The sequence below is a fragment of the Nicotiana attenuata genome, unplaced genomic scaffold (assembly GCF_001879085.1).
Source record: "Nicotiana attenuata strain UT unplaced genomic scaffold, NIATTr2, whole genome shotgun sequence".
NCBI classification, from domain to species: Eukaryota; Viridiplantae; Streptophyta; class Magnoliopsida; order Solanales; family Solanaceae; genus Nicotiana; species Nicotiana attenuata.
The window spans coordinates 19,565-43,115 of record NW_017672980.1 but is presented as its reverse complement, the minus strand read 5'-3'; the positions used below and the strand labels follow the sequence as shown (position 1 = coordinate 43,115).

General features: G+C 36.8%; 2 protein-coding genes across 3 annotated transcripts; one reads left to right on the top strand and one right to left on the bottom strand.

Moving 5' to 3' along the window:
• Positions 1 to 3,382: 3,382 nt before the first annotated feature.
• On the top strand, positions 3,383 to 6,362 carry LOC109215081 (elicitor-responsive protein 3). The gene is made up of 5 exons (XM_019379101.1): positions 3,383 to 3,667; positions 4,327 to 4,392; positions 4,513 to 4,639; positions 5,321 to 5,435; positions 6,042 to 6,362. The coding sequence occupies exons 1-5, from the start codon at positions 3,601 to 3,603 to the stop codon at positions 6,099 to 6,101; spliced, it is 435 nt and encodes a 144-aa protein (XP_019234646.1). The 5' UTR covers positions 3,383 to 3,600; the 3' UTR covers positions 6,102 to 6,362.
• A 301-nt stretch (positions 6,363 to 6,663) lies between these two features.
• Positions 6,664 to 22,494, bottom strand: LOC109215080. 2 transcript variants are annotated; one of them, XM_019379099.1, is made up of 17 exons: positions 22,320 to 22,494; positions 20,498 to 20,728; positions 20,311 to 20,412; positions 19,062 to 19,166; positions 18,327 to 18,440; positions 18,016 to 18,147; positions 17,736 to 17,858; positions 17,548 to 17,643; positions 17,094 to 17,231; positions 15,055 to 15,136; positions 14,228 to 14,820; positions 13,881 to 14,018; positions 12,266 to 12,347; positions 10,141 to 12,074; positions 9,753 to 9,890; positions 8,743 to 8,824; positions 6,664 to 8,614 (listed from the first exon to the last, which is right to left on the bottom strand). In XM_019379099.1, the coding sequence occupies exons 1-17, from the start codon at positions 22,401 to 22,403 to the stop codon at positions 7,143 to 7,145; spliced, it is 5,646 nt and encodes a 1,881-aa protein (XP_019234644.1). In that variant the 5' UTR covers positions 22,404 to 22,494; the 3' UTR covers positions 6,664 to 7,142. The 2 variants fall into 2 exon arrangements, with proteins under 2 accessions (XP_019234644.1, XP_019234645.1); XM_019379100.1 differs by lacking the exons at positions 14,228 to 14,820; positions 15,055 to 15,136; positions 17,094 to 17,231 and having other exon boundaries at positions 22,320 to 22,493.
• Positions 22,495 to 23,551: the final 1,057 nt, after the last annotated feature.

Genomic DNA, 23,551 nt, shown 5'->3' with positions numbered 1-23,551 from the left:
AACATAAAACTCAAAGTTAAGGACATACAGTCCTTAAGTTTTAAACTTGAATCTATAAGTTAAGGACTTCATGTCCTTAACTTTTAACCTTTTAAATGAAACTTAAGGACCATTGTTCTTAAGTTTTGAACTTAAAACTCAAAGTTAAGGACATACAGACAGACTGTCCTTAAGTTTTAAAATTGAAGCTATAAGTTAAGGACTTCCTGTCCTTAACTTTTAATCGTTAAAATCAAAGTTAAGGACAGGAGTCCTTAAGTTTTCAGCTTAGAAATATAAGTTAAGGACTTCCTTAACTTTTTAACCAGCAAATCAAACTTAAGGACCGTTGTCCTTAAGTTTTAAACTTAAAACTCAAAGTTAAGGACATACAGTTCTTAAGTTTTAAAATTGAAGCTATAAGTTAAGGACTTCCTGTCCTTAACTTTTAATCTTTAAAATCAAAGTTAAGGACAGGAGTCCTTAAGTTTTCAGCTTAGAAATAAGTTAAGGACTTCCTTAACTTTTTAACCAGCAAATCAAACTTAAGGACCGTTGTCCTTAAGTTTTAAACATAAAACTCAAAGTTAAGGACATACAGTCCTTAAGTTTTAAACTTGAATCTATAAGTTAAGGACTTCATGTCCTTAACTTTTAACCTTTTAAATGAAACTTAAGGACCATTGTCCTTAAGTTTTGAACTTAAAACTCAAAGTTAAGGACATACAGACAGACTGTCCTTAAGTTTTGAAATTGCAAGTCGAACTTACGGACTCCTGTACTTAACTTTAATCTTTGAACTCAAAAGAAACAAAAACAAAGTAAGAAGAAAGAAATTTTCAAAATTCAGACATCTGCTCAAATAAGAATAATCTAAATGAATCCAATTTATGGCAAAAACTAAAAAGAGTCGATAAACATAAGTGGATATATCTAATCTTCTCTATGCTTTCTTGAAAATGGATGGAGAGCAGGAGAATATATACAAGATGTTCTATTATGACCAATTCTTCTGCAACGACCACATTTGAATGTTATTTTTGATGGCTCGGTAGCAGGAATATGCCTTTTCTTTTGCCTTCTACCTAGTGGCACTTTGAAATCTGGGGGTTTAACAATTTGTGACTTAACACTCTCTGGTACAATCCAAGAATCAGTATGTCCTACAGGATGTATTTGTCTTTCATATGTTTTTAGCCAAGATTCCTTTAAGTACCAGTGCGAACAAAAGTTGGACTTCTTGATGTTTCTCTTCTCGATAGCTGCAATTGCATGTATGGATGATAATTCATCAAATTGAAACTGAAAACAATCACATGTTCTTTTGTTTAAGTCCACCAAGAAAGTTATTCCTTCTTCTTCAACTCTAGAACGCCGTGAATCAACAGGGAAGACCTTCAATGTTGAAAAATTATAAGTGAGTACATTATGTTAAATATTGTTAAAATCATAATATAAACATAGAACATAATACTTACATTCAAAGTAAATGCTAAATCTATTCTTTTCTTCAATTCCTCCTCTACCCAACAAGAAACATCATAAAATGTTTCTCTACCCAACAAGAAACATCATAAAACGTTATAAAGCACTCCTTGTATAATTAAGAAGAGGTGTACTGTAAGTGCAAGACCAAGGTAAGGACTAAGTGTGCTTAACATTTTAACTTGGAATTAAAAGTTAAGGACTTCCAGTCCTTAACATTTGAACCTGGATTTAAAAGTTAAGGACTGCCTGTCCTAAACTGTTTAACCTGCAAGTCAAAACTTAAGGACCGCCTGTCCTTAACATTTAAACTTGGAATTAAAAGTTAAGGACTGCCTGTCCTAAACTTTTTAACCTGCAAGTCAAAAATTAAGGACTTATGTCCTTAACTTTTCAATCTATAATTCTAACTTAAGGACTTCCTGTCCTTAACTTTTTCAATTTGAAACTCAAACTTCAGGACTTAGTATACAGAAGAACAACAACAAAGTGAAGGACATTGTGTCATTAAGTTTTTCAATTCAATTTGCAAAATGAGGACAGTAGAATCAAAGTTAAGGACATCGTGTCCTTAATTTTTGAATTCAATTTCCAAAATGAAGACACTATGTCCTTAATATTATGTGCTCAAGTTTTATAGAATTATCATAGGAGGCGATGTCCTTAAGTTTATCAATCCAGAAATTCAAAAAAAAAAATCAAATTCTTATCTATTATATAATCAAATCAATACAAATCGGAAAAAGTATAACTATATCGAAGTAAAAATCGATAGAAACACATGAAAGTATAACTTACTGTTTATCTATGTCGATTTTTTGGATGAGAATTTTGAATTTTTCGTCCAGTCGCTGCTGCTGCTGCTGCGATCGCCGGCTGCTGCTGCTGCTTTTGGTTTTCGTCGAGTGTGTTATAATAGCGTAGGTATAACTTATATCAGAAGGGTATTTTCGTCCAGTCAGGTATAAGTTTATTAAAGTAGTGGTTAAAGCCTAAATACATTGAAAACAATGGCTTTAAAATAAAAGCAACTGCTTTTAGTGGCTATTTGTGCACTTCCCCCATGAAAAGAGAAATGTATATATTTAGTCGCTCCCAAAATAATAGTCGTTAAAATATATATTTTATATATATAATATACAAAACATATACACAATTTATGCTTTTTTAGCTAGCGAATGAAATTAATTTTAATTGACCGACCAATTTTATATTTTGCCTCCGGAAAGCCTGAACGAGACGGCCACACCTATATACGTCTTTTGTAAGTTGGGTACACGATAAATTTAGTCAACTTTATGGCATTACATCAGTACCGATCACTAGCTAGCTTGAAACACAAGCCTCACCTAATTCGAGCTACCAAAGTTGTACCCTGTTGCACCACTTATTCAACAATAAACATGTACTAAATTGTTATTCCGATATTTACATCAAATCGTATCAACTTAATTATTATAATTAAGTGAAAAAATTAAGTTGTATACACCAATAGCGTAAGGATTTTTTTTTTTTTTTTTGGTAATTAACATTTTCATTACCAGGAAAAATATTTACACATTACAAGTAAATCAAACCCTTACAATTTATCCTACTTTGCTATACTTCATCCCTCCGCATTTCCTGTTATTTACACATTTATCTATCTATTATATTGAGTACCAATTTAGTCTATGTAGTATTTTCTCTGTATGTTTGCTACTTTGACTATGCAATTCTTGAATTATCTTCTTACATAAGGATATTTTTTACTACTTTAACATATTATAATAAGTGAGTAATTTATCATTTTTATTAGATTGTTAATTTACGTTTATATTAGAATAACAGATTGAAATTAATGGAAAAATGTATAAAGAGACCATGTGATTTTCCATATGCTAGATCCACAACTCACATAAAATATACTTATCACACCAGATCGCTACTCCAGCCGACCGATCACCACCAATGAAGGAGCTCACCCGGCCGGTTCAAGTTATAATGATCCCGGTCTAACCCCACCTAAACCGGTATCCTTTTCGCTCGTATAAAACACCGGCTTTTCCTCTCGAAGTAGAATCTCTCTGTCCTAAACTTTTCTGTATTTAGAATCTGCTTTTTTTACCTTGGGATCTGTGATATTTTTCATTGAAAATGGCGCGAGGAAAACTTGAAGTACTTCTCGTTGGAGCTAAAGGCCTCGATAATACTGATTTTCTCAGTAAGTGATCTGCAATATTATTTGATTCGTCAATTTATTTATTTATTTTGCGGTTTTTTGTTCTGATCAGTTGAATTGGATGTGGATTTCTGTTTTCTCCTTAGAATTTGGTGGAAAATTAATATATGAAATAAACAGGAGAAAAATCAAGTCTTTAAAAAGTTTAAATTCACCATACCATAACTGATCTTATGATCCAGGAGAATTATTTCAATGGATGTACAAAAGACCTTGAATTTGTATTTTGGATCTTAATCTTGCTGATGATTAGTGAACTAGTCAAGTTAAAAAATCAAATCATTTTAGCAATTTCATCATAATATTTGATTTGATGATTGCTTGATCAAATTAAATTTTTTCATTAGTACTTTAATATTTTTATGTTACAGTGAACTAGTAAATTTAAATTTAGCTTATGCCTAGTCAAATAATGTCAAATAAAATGGACCCAAAGGAATAATCAATTCAACATTCATCTTGGCCATTTGACTTCAATTTGGGGATCTATGTTGATAAAGTGGTAAACTAAGTATTAAAAATGCACAATAGTTTGTTAAAAATAGAATATTTATTCAGATCATATTCGCCTATTTCCTTTTTTTTAATTTCTCAATTCGCTATGTATTGCTTGTTTAAATGTATTACTTATGGTGATACAGATAATATGGATCCATATGTGGTTCTAACTTGTCGATCTCAGGAGAAAAAAAGCAGTGTTGCATCAGGTACAATGTCATAATTCTTTTGGTTAAGTGTCTTAATATTATTAGTTTCACATTTATTAAAGAAAAAAATGAAGTTTGATTAATAAAATTTATAATAATCTTGATTTTGGTTTTCCATAGGGAAGGGATGTGAACCTGAATGGAATGAAACATTTGTTTTCTCTATTTCTGAGGGTGTTGAAGAACTGTTCTTGAAGATAATGGACAGTGATTCTGTAGGTGAAGATGACTTTGTAGGAGAAGCCAAGTAAGTATTATTAGAGGCGAATCTAAGATTTAAACATATTTTATTTGTATCTATAAACATAGTCTGGGTTTGACAGTATGGTCTAAGTTGCTCGGACACGGGTGCGGATCTAGAGGTCGGATTATTTAAGATGTAAATTCTAAAATTCGGGGATACGAGTATGGATACATGTGCGGGATCCGGCTAAAAATAATTCAAAAAAATAAAAATAGAAAAATATCTCTAAACTATGAGAAATTTTGTGGAATACTTACGTATATAAAGCTTTTAAAGTATGGATTTTTTTTTTATTCTCAAGTTGTAGATAAGTAAAAGATTGATTTCCTAGATAAGGTATGCCGTTTTCTTCAAATTTGCCCTAGTTTTGGTTCTGATTTCGGGAATCAAATTGTATCTCGTTTCAAATTTTCCCGTCCGTCACGGTCAAAGTACCTGAAAAATTTTGACCAAATCCAGTATGGATCCCATACCCACACTCATACTAGTGCCGTATCGACACGGGGTGCAACACCTAAAATACCATGTCAGAGCAACTTAGAGTATGGTTGTACGTGCACCCACTGCTAATATGTTGGAGATCAGCATATGTTACTTTCGAGTGATTATTTTACACGAGCGTAACCTATAAGTTGAATGGTTGATATTTGTTTTGAACTATTTTCATGTGTATGATATATGCAGGATACCAATTGAGCCAGTTTTTTCAGAAGGAAGCATCCCAACAACTGCATATAATGTAGTTAAAAATGAAGAATATTGTGGAGAAATTAAAGTTGGTCTCACTTTTACTCCTCAGGCAAGTTACTTTCTTCCCACTTTTTATTTATTGATATGCTTCACACTGGATATATCTTTTGTCCCACTGCAATTGCAAAATTTCTGAGCTCGTTTGATACTCGTAAAGGAAAAAAGATGAGTTAAATGTCACTTTTAGTCCGCAAAAGAAATTATTTATGTTGGGTAGCCGCAAAAGTGTATAAAATTTGTATATCTTTTGTATGTAACATACATAATTGTATATTTATATACAAAAAATATACTTTTTTCGGCTATTATTTTGAGAGCGGCTATACAATGTCATTTTTTCAAAGAGGAGGATGTGTATATGTATCCATGTGTGCGAGGGAGGGGGAGGGGGTGATCCGTGACATTTGGCAGCACCGAATAACAACTACTATTACGCCTCAATCTCAAGCAAGTTGAGATCAATCATATAGATCTTCACGTTCATGTCAGTTTTTCTTTTTTTTTGGTTGAAAGGATATTTATATAGGTAGCAAAAGACGTTACACAGTCGAATATTATGAAATAACCACAGATAAAGAACTCTAAAAATTAGCATATGTAGACATTTAAGTATAATTGGTATGCTAAGTGCATTGTATCCTTTTCTATGTTGCAGGAGGAGCGGGACTATGAACAAGAAGAAAGTTATGGCGGATGGAAAGAGTCTTCTTATTGATGTGAAGCATCAGTTCGTCAATCAATTTGATATTGTTCCTCAAATTACCAATTTGATTCCAAACGTTGTGTTCCAATATGTACTTAAAACGAGATTGTTGGGGTGTTCTTTCCCTTTTTTTGTGGTTTTGTGGAGAGAAGAAGCAAGAATTTGCTTGGCGCTCTTTGTCATGATTTTCAACTTATTGTCACATGAGTTGTTATATAAGGATTATCATGTAATATGATTTTACCATTGATTCCAAATTGTCAAGTTCGAAGACCATGCATATACGACAACATAGTAAAATCTCACCAGTGGGGTCTGGTAAGGATAGAATGTACGCAGACCTTGCCCCTACCCGGAGAGATAGAGAGGCAAGACCATGCGGTATAAGATTTTGAAATTCTAGTGAAGAAATCATTCGGTGTGTTCCACTTGCCCATAACACTTTCCTATTTTTGTAATAATAAAGACATTCCCAAGGACTAACTGGCATAGGGGTTTGCAGTATGGACGACGATGAACCCATCCTTTTCGAAGGATAATGAACTCGTCCCCCTACCCTTCTTACCAGCTTTTATGTGCTACCAAAGCTTAGAGATCCAACCTATTATAGAAAACATTTAGCAAACATTTGTCTATTATGCCTTTTGAAGTGGGAAAAATATTGTCTAAAGTACTAGTGATCATGAGATCTAAAAAGTTGCATCTACATTTCGACCACCCGGATCGAACAGATCTAATATATCCATCTCATCCCACATACATTTGATGAAGCATCACCTGTTGTCAATCTTCAACCAATTATAGACAGTCCCCCCAACTCTAGAAACTGCATCAAAAAAAGTTTAAAACAGCTAGAGGGTAATAGCTGCAATGCATTCACACAAACAAGAGCAGTTCCATGTTATTACTTGATCCAACACTAGTCTCTTTAAGCAATCTGATTCAACTTTTTTCTGATTCAACTTCTGATATTTGACGTTAGATTGATAGTCCTTGGCCTGGGTGTCCAAACGTGGACTTTGAGAAACAACACTACTGCAGCCCGGCGTGCTATTACTTCCAGTGGGCAAAAAGGTTTGATTTATTGGCCTGGGTGTCCATACCTGGATACTGCGATTTAACTTTAGATTGATATTCCTTAGCCTGGGTGTCCAAACCTGGACTTTGAGAAACAACACTACTGCAACCTGGCATGCTATTACTTCCAGTGGGCAAAAAGGTTTGAGTTATTGGCGGTTGCTCCTGCGGAACGTGCTCCTCTGATGGAGTGCAATGGCTAGGAACATCATTCATGTAAAAGCTGGAAGTGTTGAATAATGGCAGTTCAAAGCACCCATCATCAGCCTGAGTGTAAGAAGTATTGAATTCTTGCTGGGAAGATCCTTGAAAGGCGAGGGTATCTTCTACTGGTATCGCACCAGTAAGGGTCTTGAATGCAAATTCCATGCATGGGTCCGACCAATAATCCCCAAATGGATAAGAAGCTAGTTGTGCTTGCAATCTTCTGCTCTGCTCATCTTGATTCTCAGTTACTAGGTCTCCTGTTTGCTTTTCTCTAACAGGCTGGTTTACCACATTAAGCTCTCTACTTCTCTGTGATGATTCACCTAGTTGTGAATCTCGCCATTGCATGTTCTCATAATCGCGTTTCTCACTTACCTGCTCTACAGAACACCTTTCCGAAACATACTGGTTCTCCACAGGGAGTACCCTACTTCCCCATGCTAATTGAGCTGGCCAAGAATTGTTCAATAATCTCTTCTGACTGTCTTGTGCTGTAGGCCTTTCTTTAACCACCTGGTGCTCCAAGTGAATCTTTCCGATTTCATATGCTATTTCAGCTGGCTGAGGATCTCGCAATATTCTTCTATCATCTTGTTTCTCACTTGTTAATTCCTTCGCAGCTTTCTGCTCTTTAAAAGCTTGGCCCTCTGAAGGACACTTCACAATTTCCAACGGATCATCTTGTGATAAAGCTATTTTTCTTAGAAAGGCCTGATCTGAAGTGGCCAGATCAGCTTGCTGGGACAATTCCCGACCAGAGACAGTCAGGGGATGGCCTGAAGAGACAGATCCAGGACCACATTCACCTACATTTAAATCAGGCACCACTTCTGAGTAGTGGCCTGAGAGTCTCCTTGAAACCCGGCGAACCGGTGTAAATGACTCCTCATTTCTAATTTTTCTCGACTGCACTGGCAATTTCTTATTACTATGTTTTTTCTTCTTATTTTCTGGTAATTGCAGCTCTGGGAAGACATCCGTCTGAGGGGAAACAGCTAATGACCTTTTAACATCAACACTTTCAGCAGCTATAGCTTTTGTGTCTCCAACTGAGGCTCTTAATTCTCGTTCCACGTCTAGTCTTATTTCAGCATCTACATTTACATTTCCGCATGAATGCTTTTCTGTTATATCAGCTACAGTAGATGAACTAATGGTGTTGTTGAACACGCTGCTTTCAGGATGTTCATTGGAACTCTCAGCTTGTAGTGCCAGTGAATAAGTAACAAAACACTCTCCGCCTACATCAGCAACTCCAGTTTCAGAATTCAGAAATAACTCTCAATGATTAGAGAATTCAACAGAACAAATAAAAATGACAAGAGTAGATTGGAGGAATTGAGCAAAATTGCCAACAAAAAAGTATCACCTTTTGATTCCTCAATAGAAAAGGGCTGTCTTCCAGACAAAGAGCACCCTAATTTCTTTGAACTGGCGCCACGTGTTGACGGCTATCAAAAGAAAGAAGCTTCAACCATCAGAAATTTCTCCCTTTCAAGGAAAATCAACATACACTTGTATTGAAAACTGAAAAATTGAAGTTGCCGAACTCCAATCTTGTCACGAACTATGCATAAAGGATTGGTGATTACTGTCGCCCATTAAAGACATGCTGCTTAATGTCAATCCAATGAAAGGGCATTCCACTTAAAGTTTCCACATGCATGATTATTTGTATATGCAAGACGCTGGACATAAAGATTATCCTCCTCGTTTAAGAACTCACAAAGAAAACAAAAGCTTATATAATGCTTGAAATGGCGGTTGAAATCTGGAAATCACAAGGTATTGAGTCTTTCCTCTAACTTTCTATAGCACTGTTTTCAGCCATAGTTTTTTTTGCCCTGAGAAAAACATTTTCAGCTATAATTTATAAAGACTTCCCTCATTTAAAGAATTTATGAGGATAGGGATAATACTCAGGATGGTGGTCCAGATCTAGTAACTCTTAAGGCACTGAGTCATTCCTTTTAACCTTCTATGACATCATATTTAGCTATAGTTTCACATAAGCTATTGTCTCCACATATTCCAATTCAAATAGTATGATGTGGATTTATTCTCTTTGAACTTGGATAAGGTCATTGCTTTCAAATTTATCTTCCCTGTGAGTGTTCTCTAAAGCAGCCACTCAGTCTCAGAAGAAGCATGTCTGTTTAATAATAGGTGTAGAGCACCTCCAATACACAAAACAAAGTTTCATCACTGTTCTTACAGGATCGAATATATCTTCCTAGTAAAGGGTTCATACAAATACGATCAACAAAATTTACATGCCAGCTGAATAGCAGTAACATGGAGAACAGGCATTATCAAACAAGTAGCAAGAATAGAGTTGACAGGAAACCCCAGGTGGGGGATCCAGAAAGGTGCACTTACAGAATTACCCTTCATTTCAGAATCCGGATCCCTTTTGGTAGGTCTCATTGCACACCTACTGATGTCTCCAGTTTGCAGATAGCGCATAACATCCTTTTTGGAGCGAAATACATATCCATGAACTGGATCCGTGTAAAACTGCAACGACCAAGTTACCGTAAGATACTAACTACAAATACTTATGCAGCATTCCATGCCTGCCACATAAACAGCAACATAACCCTTCTCCAGAAGCACCCTTTCCCATGCACATCCCATTTCTGCAGAATTGTGTAAAACACTCTCTGCTTGAATAGGATGATGTGCATGAGAAAGAGAGGGAGAGAGAAGCGCGCGCGGGAAGGGAGGGTAGGGGGAGACAGAAATGCTGAGGAAGAAAGAGAAATACCGGGTCCTTTCTTATCCCACGAGCGTTTTGCCTAATTCTGATTTCTTTTTTCCAGCCTGGTGGTAATTCATCGACTGAAGCTTCTCTTCTCAAAAAAGACTGATAAGAATTGCCAGTTCCTACAGTAGGATCTTTCTTCTGGGCAAGTATTTCCTTTTCCCAGCCTGGGGGTAATTCATCCGCTGAAGCTTCTCTGCTCAGTAAAGCCTGATCAGAATTGCCAGTTTCAACTGTCGGACAGTTGTTCCAGGTAAAGCCTGGTGGTAATTCATCCGCTGAAGCCTCTCTGCCCAGAGAAGCCTGATCAGAATTGCCAGTTCTTCCTGTCAGACCTTTATTCCGGGTAAAGCCTGGTGGTAATTCATCCGCTGAAGCCTCTCTGCTCAGAGAAGCCTGATCAGAATTGCCAGTTCTTCCTGTCGGACCTTTATTCCAGGTAAATCCTGGTGGTAATTCATCCGCTGAAGCTTCTCTGATCAAAGAAGCCTGATCAGAGTTGCCAGTTCTTACTGTCGGACCATTATTCCAGGTAAAGCCTGGTGGTAATTCATCCGCTGAAGCTTCTCTGCTCAGAGAAGCCTGATCAGAATTGTTAGTTCCTACTCTTGGACCTTTATTCCAGGTAAAGCCTGGTGGTAAGTCATCTGCTGAAGCTTCTCTGGTCAGAGAAGCCTGATTGGAATTGCCAGTTCCTAATGTCGGACCTTTATTCCAGGTAAAGCCTGGTGGTAATTCATCCACTGAAGCTTCTCCGCTCAGATCTTTGTTCTGGATAAGTATTTTCTTTCCCCAGCCTGGTGGTAATTCATCCGCTGAAGCTTCTTTGCTCAGAGAAGCCTGATCAGAATAGCCAGTTCCTACAGTAGGATCTTTGTTCGGGGCAAGTATTTCCTTTTCCCAGGCTGGTCGTAATTCCTCCGCTGAAGCTTCTCTGCTCAGAGAAGCCTGATCAGAATTGCCAGTTCCTACAGTAGAATCTTTGTTCGGGGCAAGTATTCCCTTGTCCCAGCCTGGTGGTAATTGATCTGCTGAAGCTTCTCTGCTCAAAGCCTGCTCAGAATTACCTGTTCCTACTGTAGGATCTTTGGTCGGGGAAAGTATTTCCTTTTCCCAGGTTGGTGGTAATTCCTCCACTGAAGCTCCTCTGCTCAGAGAAGCCTGATCAGAATTGCCAGTTCCTACTGTCGGATCTTTGTTCGGGGCAAGTGTTTCCTTTTCTAAGCCTGGGGGTAATTCATCGACTGAAACTTCTCTGCTCAGAGAAGCCTGATCAGAATTGCCAATTCCTACAGTCGGATCTTTGTTCTGGGCAAGTATTTCTTTTTCTAAGCCTGGTGGTAATTCATCCGCTGAAGCTTCTCTGCTCAGAGAAGCCTGATCAGAATTGCCAGTTCCTACTGTAGGATCTTCGTTCTGAGCAAGTTCCTGACAACAGTCATTCAGGGGAATGCCCAAAGAGGCAGATTTCTTAACCACAGCTCGAAAAGCACGTTCACCTAGATCCAAATTAGCCACTGGTTCTGGGCTGTGGCCGACAAGTCTTTTTGAGATCCGACGGCCAGGTGTAGTTGACTTCTTATTTCTGGATCTTCTCGACTGCTTAGGTGTTTCTTTATTAATATGTTTTTCCTGCTCATTTTCTGGTAATTGCTGCCCTGGGAGTAGATCTGACAGAGGAGTTGAAACAGCTGATAGCCTTTCAGCAACCACACTTTCAGCAGTTATGACTTTTGTGTCTGCATTTGAGTCTCTTATTTCTGGCTCCGTGTCCAGACTCATTTCAACATTTTCAATAACATTTTCACATGAATGCTTTGTGTTTATATCAGCCGCTGATGTAATACTGGTGTTTGCGTTGGAGGCACTGTTTTCACGCTGTTTCTTTGAACTCTCAGCTTGTACTGCAGGTGAATAAGTAACAGCACGTTTTTCACCTACATCAGCAATCCCAGTTTCAGAATTGAGAAATAAGTACCGATATTTAAAGAGTTTATACAACATATACCAAGGGAAAAGAGTAGAATGAAAGAATTGAAATGACTGCTAGTGATGCCCTGATACTTAATTAATGATATATCTCCTCTAAAAGTTGGGGTGCAAGGGAATATTAACTAAGAAGTATCACCTCTGGATTCCTCAGCTGCAAAAGGTTGCCTTTCAGTCATAGCGCACCCTAATTTCTTCGAACTGGTGTTAAGTGCTGCGGGCTACCAAAAAGAAAATTTTCAACCGTCAGAAAATTCTCGCATTCAAAGTAAATTAACATCCATTAGTCCTGAGATCAAATAATTGAGCTTGCCAAAACTGAATCTCATCACAAACAGTGAAATACATAGGGGATTCGTGCTTACAGCCCATGACAATAAAATAAGGGCTAGTTAAAAGTTAAAACAAGGTACGGAAACTTCAGGGTCACGCAAGAGAATATTAAGTATGCTTATGAATATTGGAGCTCTTGAAAAGTTGGTAAATCCATCAGGAAAAGGAAAGTGATCCCTGCAAGAATTTTTTGGTGTTTTTAGACAGAAGGAACCGCAGATATTTTGATGGAATATCAACTCCAATTCACTCCCTTAAGCACTAGATGTCTTTTATCTTTATTTAGTTGGTGCAATCTACCTCCTGTAAATACCCCTGACAAACTTTTGGACTTTGTTAGCTCCTATCCTAAGCATAGAACTTCATGTAATGGAGGCCAACAAACTCTCTTTTGTAATAACTATCTTTTGTACTCTTTGCATATTCTTGATTCCATCAATGAAACCACTTCATTAGAAAAAAATCAAGGTTATTCTATTATATAAAGAGTTAAGACATGCAGTGAAATGTTAATACAATGAAAAGACATTCAACTTGAACAGTTAAATTTGATATGTAAAATACTAGATATAAAGATTTTCCCCCTCATTTAAAGAACTTACAAGAAAAAGGACAACGGTAATGCCCAGGATGGTGATTCAGATCCAGGAACCATCAGGTATGGAGTCATTTCTTTTAACCTTCTATCGCATTAGCTAGAGTTTATCATGGTTTTCCTATTTAAAGAACTTAGAAGAAAAGGTTGTTCATAATGCTCATCAGCTCATGGTTCAAACTGGAAACAGAAGGTACTGAGTCATTCCTTCTAACCCTCTTGAGCATAGTTGGTATAGAATCATAAGCTACTGTCTCCACATATTTATATTCGAATAGTATGATCTGGATTTATTCTCTTTAAACTTGGGAAACATCTGCATCTTCAGAGAGAGAGAGAGAGAGAGAGAGAGGGATAAACTCCACCGCCCAAATCCCCTACTCCGGATCCAACAGTTACCCTTCCCCACTTTCCGCCCTTCATGACTCAAACCCAACCTGCTTGGAGGTGGACAGGCTTTACAACTAGGCTATCCACTCTTGACAAGTTGTAGTTGACTCAAGTTACTGCTTTCACGGATTTAATCTGTGTTCCTTTTATATTCCCTAGTTCAGCCACTCTGTCTCAGAACAAAGCATACCTATTTTAGAAGAGGTTCTTCCTGAAACAAAATACAGAAGGCACCAACTTCACCACAGTTCTTTACAAGATCTAATATATTTTACTAGTAGAGGGTTGAAACTGCCACATAGCACTGGAGGCACCATCATACTAATATGACCAACAAGGTTTAGCAGTAATGTGGAAAATGGAGCTTATCCAACAAATAACAATAACAGAGGTGACAGGAGAACCGGAGGGAGGTGCAGAAATGTAAATGACTTACAGAACTCTCCTTCATTGTTGCATCTAGATCCCTTTTGAAAGGTTTTATAGCACATTTATTAATGTCCCCAGTCTGTAGATAGCGCAAAACATCCTTCTTGGAGCGGAATACATATCCATGCACTGGATCAGTGTACAACTGCAATAATCAAGTCAACTTAAAATCCGCACTGAAAAACTTCGAATATAAATCTACTTATGCAGCACCCCTCACATAAGCAGCCCCTACTGCTAATGTACCACAGCTTTTCTCATGCATAACCCATTATGGCATAATGGTGCAAAATACACTCTGAGTGAAGAGGATAATGTGCATGCAACAGAGAGAGAGAGAGAGAAAGAGAGTACCGGGTCTTTTCTTATCCCACGAGCCTTTTTTGTAACTTTGATTTCTTTTTTCCAGCCGGGGGGTAATTCATCCACTGAAGCTTCTCCACTCAAAGAAGCCTGATCAGAGTTGGCAGTTTCCGGTGTAGGATCGGAGTGCTGGAGCAATTCTTGACCACAGACATTCAGGGAGGCAGATTTCTCAACTACAGCAGGAAGAGCATGTTCACCTAGATCCAAGTCGGTCGCTGCTTCTGGTTCTCGACCTGCAAGTCTTTTGGAGACCCGACGACCAGGTTTAAGTGACTTTGGATTTCTGGATTTTCCAGACTGCTGCGTCCCTGCTTTATAATTATGCTTTTCCTGCTCATTTTCTGGTAGCTGCTGCTCTGGGAGGAGATCTGACTGAGTGGAAACCGCTGATAGCGTTTCAACACCAACACTTACAGTTCCTATTTCAGCATCTTCATTTACATCTTCAAAGGAATGGTTCTCATTTATCTCAGCTAAAATGGATGTGATGATGATGTTAGGATCAGACACACTGCAGTCAGGAAGTTTCTTGGAACTCTCAACTTGCTGTGCAGGTGAGCAAGTAAAAAAACTATTTTCCCCTACACCAGAAATTCCAGTTTCACAATTGAGAAATAATTATCAACATCTAGGGAAAGCAGGTCAACATATTAATGAAGAAAAGTAAAATGAAGGGAGTTGAAATGACTAGTATGAATGACCAGATATTGAATAAATAATGTATGTCCTCTCAGACTGGGACAATGGGGCAATCTTTTTCTTTTTTAATGGTAGCATATCACAATGGGGCAATATTTCCAACTACAGATTATCACCTTTCGCCTCCTCAGTGGCAAAAAGTTGTCTTCCTGTCACAAAGCACTCTGATTTCTTCAAACTGGCATCATCTGCCGTGTGCTATCAAATGAAATAAGTATCCGACCATCAGTGATCCTCCCATTCAGGGTAAATCAACATCCACTAGTCTTGATAATAAGCAAATTGAGCTTGCAAACTTCATGTGTATAAAAGATTAAGGCTGATTACAGTACTGACACCAAATAAGGCTAATCAAGAACAAGGTGGAGGAATTTCAAGATCAATCAGTTACACAGAAAGAGAGCATATACCCATGCTGAGAAATGTTAATATGGTGAAAAGCCATTTAACTTTGATTTTACACTTGAATGACTATATTTGATATGCAATAATAGACAAGATTCCTCCTAGAATCGTAAGGTATTGATCAATCCTTCTGCCACCGATCAAATAGTCATTAGCCAAATTACATGTAAGATTCTTTTTTGTAGAAAGCTAAATTACATGTAAGATTGTCTTCACCTTGCATAGTATTCTCTTTAAACGTGGATACTACTTCTAATGTGACTTAAATTTCACTAATTCAATGAGCCTGCTTTAGAATAGCTTCTTCAGTAGGGATGGCAGTGGGGCGGGGCGGGGCGGGGCGGGTTTGGACTAAACCCGCAAAACTTTCAACCCGCCCCGCCCCGCATAGCAAATTTTCTGTTTTCAGCCCGCCCCGCCTAGCACCCGCAAAACCCGACCCGCCCCGCCCCGCATAAGTTTCATTTTTCTTTTTTCTTTCATTTAAAAAATTAATCATTTCCATTCTTTTTTATTGATGGACTTGCTGTCATTGAAGGACAAATTTAAATTGTTATTAGGTACAATGTTCGTTATATTAAGTCAACAAAACCAAGTTTAATATAAATATACACACAAATTTATGTAAATATTAAAACTATAATTAAAAAAAATAACGTTTAGAATATTAAAAATCGACAAATTAGGTTTTCAACATTTTTAGTCGAAAAGACATCCTTCCAAATCACTGAAACGTAAAAGAAAACAACTGTTGTTTCATTCTATACTTCTAAATTTTGTGTTGCCTTTCAAATAAATGTAAAAAAAAAAAAAAAAGGAAGTCCTTTTCTTCTTCTAGATTACTGAAGTTTTCTATAAAATATGTTATCGAATTATTTCTTGAAACCCAAATAGAGTTCTTGCTTTTAGTAATTAATTTCACTATATTTTTTAACAAGACTTTTGGAACAGTAAATCTAGTTTGCTTCTGTGTGACACTATTTTAACTCTGTTTAACTTAATTAAAATACAATACCAAAGAATAGAATATAACACAAAATTTCAATATAAAATACCATAAAATCACCATTCAATCATGTTATCCTTTTTCAGATTTCTTTTTTAATAGCTCAAACAGGCTAAGAATAGTTTAAACAAAAACATTAAGATCAGTTTACGGTCGTAGAAAATGAGTTGATAATCCCACAAAATAACACAAAAGATAGAAACAAAGAAACTGTTTATTAGAAATAGACAAACAAAATTGGGTGAAGCATTTTAATTTTTAATATATTAATAAGAGCAAAACAGAGAGCAGATTGCTTTAATGGTTTCAACCCACAAACCGCACCGCCCCGCTTGAAATTTTTACAAAAAGGCAGTCAACCCGCCCCGCCCCGCCCCGCCCCCGCATAAGAGCAAACCCACCCCGCCCCGCATCAGAGAAAACCCGCCCCGCCCCGGCCCGCACCCGCCCCGCCCCATTGCCATCCCTATTCTTCAGTACCTCCAATACACGAACAACGTGTTACAGAAGCACCAACTACACCACTACTCTTACAGGATGTAATATGTTTCCTACTAAAGGGTTGAGACTGGTGCATCTCGCTGGAGGCAACAACATAAAAATATGACCAACAAGGTTCTGTACGCAAGCTGAGGAGCACTAAAATTAAAAAAGGAGTTATCAAACAAGTAGCCTGATAACAGTGGCAACCGGCGACATGTAGGGGGTAGGGGGGGAGGGGAATCGAGAAAGGCGTGGACTTACAGAATTATCCTTCATAGTTGAAGCTACATTCCTTTTAGAATGTCTTCTAGCACACTTACTAGTGTCTCCGGTTTGTAGATAGCGGAAAATTTCCTTTTTGGAGCGAAATTTATACCCATGCACTGGATCCGTGTAAACCTGCAATGACCAAGTCAATATAAAATTCTCAACTTTGAATATATATCTACTGTTGCAGCATTTCATATCTATCATACAAGGAGCCACCAAACCCTGCTCCCATAGCACCTTTCTCATGTATGCTAAAATACTGCATAATGGTGCAAAATAGAATGTCCCCCTTGAATAGATTATGGGTATGTGAGTATATATATGTATGTTTATATGTGTATATGTGTATATGTGTATATGTGTATATATATACACACATATATATATCGATGTGTGTGTATATACATAGAGAGAGAGAGAGGGGCTGAGGAATAAAGAGAGATACCGGGTCTTTTCTTATCCCACGATCAGTTTGTCGAATTATGACTTCTTTTTTCCAGCCTGGGGGTAATTCATCCACTGAATTGCCATCAACTGCAACCTAGATATTTACAACAAAAGTAACCTATGGTGAATAATAGCTCACCTATAAATCATATATATCAGAAGCATCTGAGGTATTAAAGAACAAACAGTCTTTGCAGAGGGACTGTCACTGCCAGGTTTCTGCCTTTTGGATAAGGGACTCTGGACCCCGTTTTCTTTGGAATCTAGAGATGCTTTCTCATTTAAAGAGGAGTCCTCTCCAGCACCATGCTGAAACAAAAACATAATTACATGAGAATACTTGCAATATCTCAAGGCTACACCCATTGAATTGCTTTCAACAGCAACTTAGATAGTACTCGAGAATCAGTAAATCCATACTGAATTAAAATCTCAAATATTTTCAGAAGTATGTTGAGTATATTACAGAAGGAGAAGTCTTTGTAGAGGGCCTGTTAATGCCAGAATTATGTGTTTTGGATATGCAACTCGGTTCCCCAACTTCTTCAGAATCCTGAGATGGTTTCTGCTTGGAAAATGACCCCTCCTTGATGTCATGCTGAAACAAAAACATAATTTGACGAGAATAAGTTGCACTACCTAAATGCAACACCCAATGAATTGCTTTCAACTGCCACTTATATGTTACTAGAGAAATCGGTAACATACTAAATTACACAGCTAACAACGGAATCTTTAGCGTTGTCATGAGTATATTACAGAACAAATAGTTTTTACCGAGGGCCGATCGCCGTCAGATTTCTGCCTTTTGGATATGCGACTCTGGCCCCCGATATCTTTGGAATTCCCAGATGCTTTTTGATTTGAAGAGGATACTTCACCAGTTCCATGCTGAAACAAAAACATAATTACACATGAAGATGTTGTAATAACTCAAGGCTACAAAAGCTACTATCAACTTCTTTTCTGCCAGTTGCTCCCTCCATCAAACTTTTACCTACTCTTTCCTAAAAGGAATGTCCAAAATATGTGTCAGGCTGCCCAAAGACAGATTTTTTTCATTTCAAACTAGTTACAAATGTATGGTGCAACTCTCCAGAGTAATTTTTCGTTTAGGGGGCCACTGCCGAATAAATACGCGAAACGTTCTTTTTACTTATACAGCGTAGAAACAGAGTACTCATTATTAGAGTTATGCAGGTAGAGATACCAAGAAGGAGATCAAATCTCATCCAAAGTACTTTTTCTTTATATTTGTTTTCGCTGTACCAGCTTTATTATGTGGCATTGTATGACTTCTCCTAATAATCAAAGCTGAACTAGTTTCTTAAAACATTTTAAAGATCAGGTTCATAAACATAATTTTGACTTGAGAAGAATGATATTTGGCATCTTGAGCAAAGAGGATATCTTCAACTCCAATAGATGTACGTGTATGAATCATTTAGAAAAAAGGTATAAAAACTAAAAACAGAATGTCATGGTGAGAAAGTCGAAAGGGAGAGAGTGTACTATCTGTTCTTCTCCTGTGATGTTGTTCAGCTTCATAGTTTTGAGATATTTAGATACTTCCGGCCTTGAATAGAATTTGTTTCCAGTTGATGGATCAATGTAAACCTGGAAGAACAGCCAAAAACAATATGAATGTAAAGATGAGGGTGTGATTGGAGCATGTTATCTGCAAAATAGCATCATTACTGCTCTAAAGGCCATGGTTCTTGCTGAGAAGTCGCAAACTCGGACTACACATTCTGCTGCATAGTATTGCAGCAACGGAACTGTTAAAAAGAAAAAGAGACTATAACAAGCTAAGCCCCTAAGGAAGTTTCTAGGAATACTTGGTTGAAGTTCCTATGAAAACAAGAACTCAAAATTTGTATATTTAAATTAAATCATGAGGCTTCTTACTGAAAATTTCTGTTTTCTCTATAATATTCCACTAATTATCAAACCTCGCCTAGATGCAGCAGATCACTGCTTCAAGAGTTAGCCTGATGATTAAACTAATCAAGGTGTTGATAATAGAACCAAATTTGATTTTGCTAAAACACATTATAAACAATGTTGTAAAATAGCAATTTTTATAAAGCTCACAGGGCATTTTACCCTCCATTATAATTTGAGGCCATTCATACCCCCCCCTGTTAGGAAATCCTCATATTTGCTCTTGACCCTAATGGAGCTCCAATCTGAAGTATAACGAGGGATAACTTCAACCCAGTAAAAGGTAGAAGGGTAAATTTGGACCTTTTTCGACATGTGGAATTCACCCCGTCCACGCTGGATTGCCGTTAAAATCAAGGGCAAAATGTCTCAGTAGGGGTATAGATGGCCTCAAAGTATAACTGAGAGTAAAATAAAGATATTTCATATAGTAGAGGGGTAAATTTGGACTTTTCCCTATATTATAAACCCTATATAACTAGTATTAAACAGAAGTAGATATTGCCTGGAATCTGCATTTTCATCAATACCTCAGTTAACAAATATTATTGGCATTTTGGGACTCAGATAAACTACCAGCAGAACCAAAAGCAGCATGACCATTTGTATGCCACGGAGTGTCATATACATGGAATTGCATGAGCAATGTTATCTGTTTACTTAAGTGAGAAATCTTGCAAAAAGACATGCTGATACAACACAGAAATTGACACACTGCTAATCTTTCAGAAAGTTCACACTAAAAGAAATATAAAAGACACGTATTATAACAAATCATAGCCACAAGTATGAGATTGGTAGATTTCCATTTCCATACCTTGTAAGCCAAACCAGCATTGGAGCCAGACTTACGAGTCCTCAACTCAACTATCCAACCTGCAGGTAACCACTCAGGAGATTTCTTTGTTTCCTCAACAATCTGACAATAACAAGTGACAGATCTCAGAAGATAAACCACGCACAAAAAAGTAGAATGTCGTTGTTACTTCACCTTCAAAACTCACCTGACTAACATTGTTCTCGGAGCAGCTCTTATCTTGATAATTCATTTGACTAACATTGTTCTCAGAGAAGCTCTTATCTTGATGATTCATTTGACTAACATTGTTCTCGGTGCTACTCTTATCTTGATTCAGTACTTGAGCTACATCATGGCAAGTATCTTTTGTCTTCATATACCGAGTGACTTCCTTCTTGGAATAGAACTTTTTCCCAGTTTCCACATTTGTGTAGTACTGAAAAGAGAAATGACAGCAGCATGTGATGCAAGCCGTATAAGCAGAAAGATTATGAGATCTCTTACATGACATCATTTAACGGCCCCATATGTAACAATCTTTAAAGTGCAGATTCTAATGTTGCAACATCACTGCACATATCCAGATTAGCCAAGACAAGTCGGGAACACAATTACAAATTTACATGAGATACTCCAAAGAGAATATGAAGCACATCGAGAAGAGTTCAAAGACTGAGGAAAGTTTCAATTCCTAAAGGAAACAACCTTATGCTAGATCCATCATTCTTACAAATTGAGTCAACAGATTTGAACCTGAGACCTCATGGTTTTTCTCACACTTCATTGCACACTAGGCCACACCCTTGGTGCGATAATTTCCAAATAATTAAAAGACTGGTAAGTTATACATATGGATAATGGCCACTTAAATCACAATCAACTATGCATCAATCCCATATCACTTGGGATCGAATATATGAATCCTCTAAACCATTCCACTCTATTCGAGTTTGTTACATTCCAATACTAAATATTTGTGCTTTAAGGCAAATTAGGGTTCTGTTAAGCTATAGGTTCTCTAACTCTCACACTTATCTCTACGACTCTACTCTGTCATAAAAGTCTCTAAAACTAAAAACATTATTGGCCATAATACCAACTAGTAGTTGGTATGCATACAAATCTAGAAAGGGGAAAATTGATTTTTTTTTCTTTTTGATAAACGTGGTGTCCGGGCCAGCTTGCGCGCACCTCGACTATTTCCACAGGATACCTGTCACCTCCCACCAGCAACAGGTACCAGCTAACTCTATCCACCAAGGCTTGGATAGATGGGAAGAAATTGATTTAGACTCTGGTCATTTAACGATGATGTCAGTAGTGGAGCCAGGATTTTATACGAGGAAATTGCACACATTCAATCCAATTTGGACATGTGACCTAAAGTAATTTGAACCCCCTTTGCTGCTTTACAAGAATTTTCCCCATATAAAGGGGATTCAACAGCTTTATATACACACACAGGGGCGGAGGCAGAGTTCGGCCGAACCCGGTAGCTTTTGTTCCAACCATGCATATATTTGTCTTAAGAAATCTATTGAATATGTACAACTTATTAATTTAGAATACAGTAACTTAAAAGGATTACAAACCCGAACACATAAGGTTCAAATCTTGGCTCCACCTCTGCGCGCGCGCGCACACACACACAAACAAAAAAAAAGAGTTTTTACTACAGTATAATTCTTCAGCAAATGGGATTCAATAAAACCATTTTCGATAAAATGAGTAATTCAAGATTCTACATGCAACTGGTTTACCAAGTTGATCAAGCCCATAAATCAACAATAATAAAGTTATTTGAATAACCCCATAAAAATTTACCATAGACCTATCTGGAGTTAACTACAAAATTGATAGATTACGCACTTTAAAAAATCGAACTTGAACAAATAAAGGGGAAATTGAGCTAAATTACCGCAAATCCATTTGGATTTGAACGAATATCAAAGAATAAAACACAGATTAACAGCAGCAATATCCTAATTCATTATAAATTAGCTAAAAAAAACTTTCAATTATTTAACCTTGGTTTTTCTTCCGCTAGTTATTTTGACATCCTCAGTCCATCCAGGAGGAGGCCAATCCGCCGGCGAATCTCCGACGGTCATATCGCCGGAATCTACTCACGATTTCAGCTGAAAATGAACACTTTTAAGGGTTGGGTCAACAAAGGCTGAAAGAGTAAATAGAAAGGTTATGTTAGGCAACTGGACTATATGCGAAGTGGAGAAACACGTGTCCGAAATGTTTTCTAGTACATAAAATTACTACTTCATACATAATTTTATATTTTTTTATATAATCTACTCCTAATACAAAAGTTTATTAATTACTAATCAATGTTTTTTCCCTTATCACATCACATCACATCTATATGGAGTAAATGGGAAGTACTGAAAGTCTTTATGTGTTTAATCAAATACAGATTTGTCAATGGAAAAATAAATTATTTAATATTATATTTTGACCTGATAAAATAAAAACTCAATAAAAAATAAATACGAGATTCATATTAAAGGTTTGAGCATTTAAATAGAGTTTTTTAATAATTTAATATTAAAACTTGTATAATATCAATTACTAGTAGATAAATTTGTTCACAGGTTGCTATCGGCCATAATACTTGCAAATTAACTCTCATCTAGTCATTTTACTTTGATAAAAGTACTATACTAATTTAGTGGTTATTGTCCCTATCGAACCTTTCAACTATGCTTCATCACTAATAATTTGTCTAATTTGTATTGACATGTTTGTTAAACATAAAAGGGAAAATATAAAAAGACAAGAAAAGAAACAAAATTATAAATACTTGTATAATTTGTAATTTATAGCACTATTTGTGATTTTCAAATACTTAATTTTGTTTTCGAAAAATTTATCAATGCTCCTACTATTTCTTTGGAAATGACACTATTAGTGTACCAACAAATTTATTTCGTTAAAAAAGTAGCATGATTAGCTACAACAAGTTTTCTATAGTAATCTTAATTTGGGAACGTAAAATGCACTAAATTACTTGGTATAACCGGTTTAATATTAGCATAAAAATCATTCGAAATCTTACAGAAATGTTCCAAAAGGGTCAACTTACCAATTTCTAGCCATTAGGCATAAACTTACCAAAACTAGCTAAACACGTATAAAAATTGAAAATCCAAAGAAATAAAGTTCTTTCTCTCCACGAATCATACAAAATATCTCCTTCCATATTTTCAAGCGTGATTAGCAACATTAGATGCAAGGCGGAAATGAA

Coding starts and splice junctions, on each gene's coding strand:
- LOC109215081 (XM_019379101.1), top strand. CDS start 3,601: ATGGCGCGAGGAAAACTTGAAGTACTTCTCGTTGGAGCTAAAGGCCTC. Junction 4,393..4,512: donor AAAAAGCAGTGTTGCATCAG/GTACAATGTCAT, acceptor GGTTTTCCATAG/GGAAGGGATGTGAACCTGAA. Junction 4,640..5,320: donor GACTTTGTAGGAGAAGCCAA/GTAAGTATTATT, acceptor TGATATATGCAG/GATACCAATTGAGCCAGTTT.
- LOC109215080 (XM_019379099.1), bottom strand. CDS start 22,403: ATGACCGTCGGAGATTCGCCGGCGGATTGGCCTCCTCCTGGATGGACT. Junction 17,644..17,735: donor ACAGTCCCTCTGCAAAGACT/GTTTGTTCTTTA, acceptor GTAAATATCTAG/GTTGCAGTTGATGGCAATTC. Junction 8,615..8,742: donor TTCTATTGAGGAATCAAAAG/GTGATACTTTTT, acceptor TTGCTGATGTAG/GCGGAGAGTGTTTTGTTACT.